Source organism: Alligator sinensis, unplaced genomic scaffold (assembly GCF_000455745.1).
Source record: "Alligator sinensis unplaced genomic scaffold, ASM45574v1 scaffold1032_1, whole genome shotgun sequence".
NCBI classification, from domain to species: domain Eukaryota; kingdom Metazoa; phylum Chordata; order Crocodylia; family Alligatoridae; genus Alligator; species Alligator sinensis.
Window position 1 is genome coordinate 523789 of NW_005842450.1, and position 6688 is coordinate 530476.

Genomic DNA, 6688 nt, shown 5'->3' on the forward strand with positions numbered 1-6688 from the left:
CCGCGCCCCGCGCGCCCCCGCTCCCCCGCTCCTGGCCCGCGCCGTCCCCTGCCCGCACGCCTGGGCAGCTTGTCTGTCCTACCGGCCCTCCTCGCCGGGCAGGAGGAGAACGAGCCCGAGCCCCGAGTTCCCATTCACGGGCACCCCCAGCCCGGCGGGTCGCAGCGGGGCACTGCCAACACGGCAAAACAGGGCAGGATTTTTTTGTGCAGCCTGCGTCCCACCCGGCTTCTGCCCCAGACGTGGGGTTTGATCCCCTGAGGGACGCTGCCCTCGTTTCCTGCGCCACATTCGCCAGCACGACTGTCATCCCCGTGCAACGCACGGCGTGCCAGGCCCAGGAGGCAGAGGCCTTGAGCAGAGGGACCACGCAGCCCCTTCCTCCCCTGCCCCAGCCCCGCGGCCATCTTTCCACTTCAGCAAAAGGCTTGGTTGCAAGCCCCGTGCAGCACAATGCAGGCGGCAGGGGAAGGCGGCCAGGCCCCGCGGCAGCGGGGTTGCTCTCTAAACACACAGCCCGAGCAGCCCCTCGCCAGTCCGCCCCTCCACAAAACCCTGCCAGTGGGGTTTCTTTCGGCTTGGTTTTTTCCCAGATCTGGGGAAAGAAAGTGCTTCTGCAGGCCCGGCCCTTGAGACATCCTAGGCCAGGATTCAGAGCAGGAGCGGTTATGGCCAAGCCACATTCCTCTGTCACGTGGAGCCGCAGACTCCGCTCCACCTCCTGCATCTCTACCCCGCCGACCTGCCATCCATCTCCCATCTCCTCCGAAAACACCCTTTCCCCTGCTGCTCTCGCTTCCTCTCCCCCTTGGTTATTATTTAACTCGGGAGCATTTCTGGAGCGCTCTCTGTACGAGAGGAAGGGCAGGACACAAAGCTGCGTTGACCGGATTGTCATGTTAAACGCTGATCCCCGTCCCCACCTCCACCCACAGGGTCCCTGCGGGGCAAGAGGCCGTGGTGCTGTGTACAGGGGTCCCGGGGAAAACAGACGCACCTTTGGAGCAGGGTTTGTACTTGAGGCCTCTGCAGGGCCTTCCCCTCTCCTGGATCCGGTCATCTGCTGAGAAACCAGGGCCTGATCCCACAGACTGTTCCTGGCGGATGGAGCCCCCGGCTCTGTGTTTGAGTCCCGTCCCCCCCCAAACACGCACACGCACCCCCCTCCACAGGACGCCTGGGCTCTGCTCTGCTGGGCCAAGTTGCAGGACCAGGACCGGGACACAGGATTGCAGCCCTTGCCCCCGGGATCCTGGAAGCAGGATCAGGACCCCTCCACGCCCGAGAGAGGCAGAGAAGGCTGCAAAGCAAGAGCACTTCTTGCACAAGGCCCCAGCACCCGCTGGCTCACCTGCTGGCCTTCCTCCACCACCCTTAACCGACCGGCCGAAGGGGGCCCCCTCCACCCGATCCTGACAAGGTTACGCCGAAGCGGTGGCATTCAGTCATACTGAAAGCAATGCACCATCCTCAGCTTTCACTGTCGCGGCTTTCCAGTAGTCATCTCAGCCCTGTCCCGTGCCTCCCCGACCCCGCCTGCTCTCGCATCTCCCCATGTCCTTACCCGCGACATGGCTCGTGTCGCTGCGCTCCCACTCAGGCCTTGCCTCGCCCTCACGCCTCGGCTCAAAGCCCTCCCTTGCCACGCCAAGCCTAGCTGGGCACCGAGACCGGGACTGCCCTCTCCTGCCCTGCTCTGTCTCCACCCACCTGCGGCCTCTTGTTCTACATCAGGCCGGGGCTCTCTTTGCTCTGGGTTTGTCGGTGCTTAGCGCCGTGGGTCCTGGTCCCTGACTGGGACTCCTCAGAACAGAAAAGAAAATGAAGTACGAGACTAAACATCTCCCGCCGCCTCCCTCCTTTCACCCTCCCATCCCAGATTTCCAAGCCCCAGTGAGGACCTCGTGCTACTTCTGCCTCCGGGCGGGTACACGGAAGAACCGTCGCAGCAGCATCGTGTTCGGAGCAGAGGGCTTTGCTCCGGCACTGTCAAATCCAGGCTTTGCTGAAGCTGCTGGCAAATGTCCTACTGCTTTTCAGAGAGGCTGGGATTTCCCTCCCCCATCCCCATGCTTGCACACCCTTTGCACCACAGCCCTTGCCCCCAGAAAAGCAGGCACTTTTCCTAGGGAGCATGCACGCTCGCTGCGGTTGAATTTGCCCCCCAGTGTTTAAACACACCCAGGAGTTTGCTCTGTCCTGCTTTATCAGAGGGTGGACCCTGTCCCCCAACCCTCCTGTTTATCTAGCCCCACCCTGGCCCAGTCCTTAAGCGGAGCTGAGAGATGACACAACTTTCTTCCCTGGCGGTGGGAGCAACCTCCCTGGGTCAGTGACCATGCGCTCCCTGCAATCTCTCCCTCTCTCTCCTGCCTGTGCAAACCAAACAGAAACCGAGACAGCCGCCGTGCACTGTGTTACGCGGGGGAACAGGGCCATCACCGTCCACGCCTGCTTCAATCAAGTCTAGCTGTGGTCAGCCAGCATTACAATCCTCCGTGCACCGCCTGTGAAAGTCAGCCACTTGCCTCCGCTCGTAAAGCGCTCGGCATTTCACGTCTGCTGGAAACTTCTGTTCATGATAGGAAGCGTTGTCCCTCCTACACGAGGCCTGTGGGCTAGGCTGGGCCGCAAGATCCTTTCAATAAAAAAAGAGAAAGGGAAGGGTAAAAATAAATGACAGCCGTGTGACCAAAACTTCCCGAAAGACTGGAGCACCTGAGCAAGGAAAGGGAAATCCTCAGGGCAGCTCCGAGGGACACGGCTATGAAACCACCTTTTCCTCGAGCAAGGCATTTGCTTTCTGCAACCGCAGGCCTAATCCAAAGCAACCAGGACTTCCAAATCCACTGTTCTGAGCTCGTAGCCTCTCTCCAACCTCTTTTACCCACAGCACCTTACAAACATGAATGAATCCTCGCAACTCCGGGCATCATCCCTGCTGTACAGACGTGCAGATTGAAGGGGTTTGCAACAAGTCCCAGGGCCGCTCCGGGGCAGAGGTGAGAGCAGAGCCCAGCCGCCGCTCTCAATGCTGCCAAATCGTGCACCGCTGGGTGCAAAATCCACCGCACTTGCTCTTGCAACCCCAGTCACCCGCGCGTGGGAAGGACATGGGGATGTTACACAGGGCGGCAGCATCGGCAGGAGGAGCTGAAATCCTAACAACGACCTTTCCATACAAACCCGGGGGGAGAACGCTTCCAGAAAAGTTTTGCTGCCAAGTTGTCTTTCAGATGTTGCTGGCTCTTTAAAGGCAACTAGCCATGGGGGGGAAAATAGGAAAGGGCTTGAAAAATCCTCAGTCTGTGGGGCTTAAGGGTTACCCTAGTCGCCCTGAAGGCATCCTGAAGCCTCCAGCATACTAAACAGACTAGACAGTATCAGCCAGTGGTTCTCAAAGAGGTCCCGAAAGATGGCTACAATCAGTCTTAAGTAGGCGAATGCCCACACTTCCCATGCAAAGAGGTCCACACCTCCATTCAAAATGTTTAGGGGTCCTCAAATGGAAAAGGGTTGAACCCCACTGGTCTCAGCCACAGGTCCAGGAGGTCACAGGTGGCAGGAGGGCTAGGTTTTATTCCTTGCTTATGCACAGACTCTCCATCTGATTTTGAGCAACTCAAACTCTCTGCGCCTCAGTTTTCTGTCCAGAAAATGGGGATAATAACCTCACTTTGCCTTGCAGGGAGTGTTGTGAGGCTTCAATCATCCATAAAGTGCTTTGTGATCCTCCAAGAGAAAATGGTATCAAAGTGCACTACGCTGGTTTACGGGGCTTGTATATGAACACAAAGGGAGATGGTGTGTTCACAAGGGAACGGCCACCAGCTGCTGAGCAAACGGGCAAACTTAAGGGGGGAAAAAGAGGCTGAAGTGAATTTGAGAAATGTATTTTCAGTTCAGCAGAAGCTGACCCGGTAACTTATTTTGGGGTCTGCTGCTTTACGCTTTGTTTCCCTGCTTTCCTGTGCTCCCCACTTTCTTGCTGCTGCTTCCAGTCCAGTACTTGTGGCTGAGGTTGCAAGAGGCTTATCTGCAACACAAAAATGCTCCTGCTGTCTACCACCTTGAGGAGTCAATCAGTGACAAATTTAGCATGAGAATGGCTCTAAGCCGGGCAGATATCCCCACACCAGGACTGCCTATGGAGCCTTTCTTTGCATCTGAAACTGCAGATCTCCACTTACCTGCCCAAGTAAAAGGGAGTTTTGGAGATGCAAGAATTGGGACCCCAACAAGGGGTCTTACATCAATGGGTGCAAGACACTTAAAACAGAATGACTCATGCATCATCCCAGTGCTGCCAGCTTCTCATGTGCAAGATGCTCCTGTCCACTCGCCAGTCCCACTGGCCTACAGCTCTCTCCAGGTCAGCTTTGTCTTCCCCAGCGATCAAAACCTGACCCAGGTCCCAAATAAATCCAAACGGACTGGTGCTGTCTGAAACACTGGAGCTGCACCTTAGACACGGGGAATAGCTCCCACTTCAAACGTGCCAGCCTCCCATGAGGTGTGCTGGCCGAGTTTCCTGTTGATTGTTCAGACAGGATGTTACGAGCATTGTACTTTGATTAAACCTCTTCTCCTTGGCCGGATCACTCCCAGCTTCACAAGGAACCCATTTGCTGCGTGAGAAATAACCGAACGATACGGCACAGGCTTCCCATGCCTCTCTCCCCGTCATATGCACACGCACTCGCTTACAGAGTTCTGCGATTAACTCTCTTGCGAGTAATCCCCACGGAAAGGCCGCACCGCTAGTCCAGACCTACATTACAAAGCTTGCCTCGTAAGCCAAGAACCTCTAGAAAGTTGCCTCTCCGTCATCGTGGTGGAAGCCATCTGGGTCTGGGTGGGGTTGGGAGGCAGTAATCTGCTGCAAGCATTTAACTCATAGCTGTTAAAATTTAGCATAAGAGAGAGACTTATTTTTTTATGGTTTATTCATATATTCTTTGGCCTGAAAGAACCACGAGTCTGACCTCCCGTGCAACAAAGCCCAGCAGAACACCCTGAATAAATTCTGTCAAAGTCCTTTGGGCAGATCAGATGTGACCTCATTTATTTGACCAACTAAATAGTTGGAAAAAAGTTCTTTGCAAGCTTTCCTGTTTCATCTTTGCGCACCAAAGCTTGCAAAGTTGGTCTCGGTTGGTCTAATAAAAGACATCACACACTACTCAGTTGATCCAATAAAAAAGATCACATCTACCCAAAGAGCCTGGCCTGCCCATGTCCTTAGACCAACAACCAACGCCCTGAATTAATTCTTGTTTGCATCCTACAAGAGCCTCCCCTCTTGATTTTCAAACTGCTGCTATTCAGAAAGCATCAGAGCCCCCGGGAAATGGCTCCAATTGTTTATTACTGACACCCCTAACTGGACCCTATTCCTCGGTTCTTTTAAGGTGAAGGTGCTTTACATATTTAGGATCCGCATCCTGCAAACATGTCCACTTACTGCTGTTGTCAAATATAAAAATACACGTTTTTTTGCAATTTCTCAGCTGGTCGAATGGAAGGCATCATCTCTGAACCAAGAGTTCCAGATGTTTGCAGTGCTGTTGTCAACACCCCCACTGAGTGGAGGTGCAGCCACCCTGAGTTCAAGTTGTATTAAAAAAAAAATCCCAATCTTGTAATCCTCAATCAAGGCCTCCTTTAGCTCCTCATTGTTGCTGGTACTTGCCTGCTTAATTCACTGCTTTATCCATCCATTTGGGAGATTGTCAGGGTGAAAGGCATGATAAAACTTCCTATGCTCTCCTTTGCAATGGAAAGTGACGGTAATAAAGCAGAAAGCACCGTGGGCTGCAGCAGTTTCACTGCTCACAAAGGGTTTCCAAGCTCTCCACTCAGGCAACCAATCACAGACATTAAGATCAAATGGATCTGATACGGTGAGAGCGAAATCACTTTTGGAAGGCCTATTTTCCTGCTGTTAGAAAGTTGCAAAGTGGCAGCTTAAGGCCCCATTTAAGTATTTAAGCAGCCCCATTGTCTGTACCAGAAACACTACACAGATGTAAAAGGATCGCCTCCTCCAGCTGCCCCCTGCCCCGCACCGCTGCAATCACACTTGGGCACTGATTTCGGAAGGGCCAGGAGTAAAGTGCTGGTGAAATCCTGGGCATGGTGCGGCCCGTTGCGTACCTGGATCAGCTCTACTACACCTGGCAGAGTCGGCGTGCCCGTGCCAAGGAGCCGCTTGGCAGAAACTACACTACAAGCAGCAGAAAGACAGACCGTGGCTGAGTTATCACCTCCAAAGTGTAGTCTGCAAGGCAGAAAAGAAAAACGACTGGTTGCCTTGTGACACGCTTGTACTGAACTCAGACCCTCTCTCCACAAACACAAGTGACAAAGCGTGCCCGAGGCCGTCTTTGGCCCTTTGCCACCCCGGCGCTTCGTTCATGGGTGTCGCGTTAAAGACGCACCCAGCTACTTCCAGGGACAAGGCCCGGCGAGGGGAGCGCGCCCGGAGAAAGCTGCAGTCCTGGCTGGTTTGGGTGGGGGTCACTCCCCAAAGGGTCAAGCGAGAAACAAGCTTTCCCCGGCCCCAGCATTGCTACCAGCGGCTCCGTGGTGCTCGGGCAAGGAGAGGAGCCGAGGTTTCCTCGCCCCTGAGCTCCCAGCAATCACGTGCAGCAAACTGCGCCGGGGCAGAGCCGCCGCGTGCAGCGAG

General features: G+C 54.8%; 1 protein-coding gene across 1 annotated transcript in view; it reads right to left on the reverse strand.

Annotated features, from left to right (window-relative positions):
- DNMT3B (DNA methyltransferase 3 beta) overlaps positions 1 to 1671 on the reverse strand; it is a 33010-nt gene extending 31339 nt beyond the window's left edge. Inside the window, exon 1 of the mRNA XM_025212175.1 lies at positions 1565 to 1671. Within this exon, the coding sequence (XP_025067960.1) occupies positions 1565 to 1573 (9 nt within the window). The 5' untranslated portion in view covers positions 1574 to 1671. The remainder of the gene's footprint in view (positions 1 to 1564) is intronic.
- Positions 1672 to 6688: the final 5017 nt, after the last annotated feature.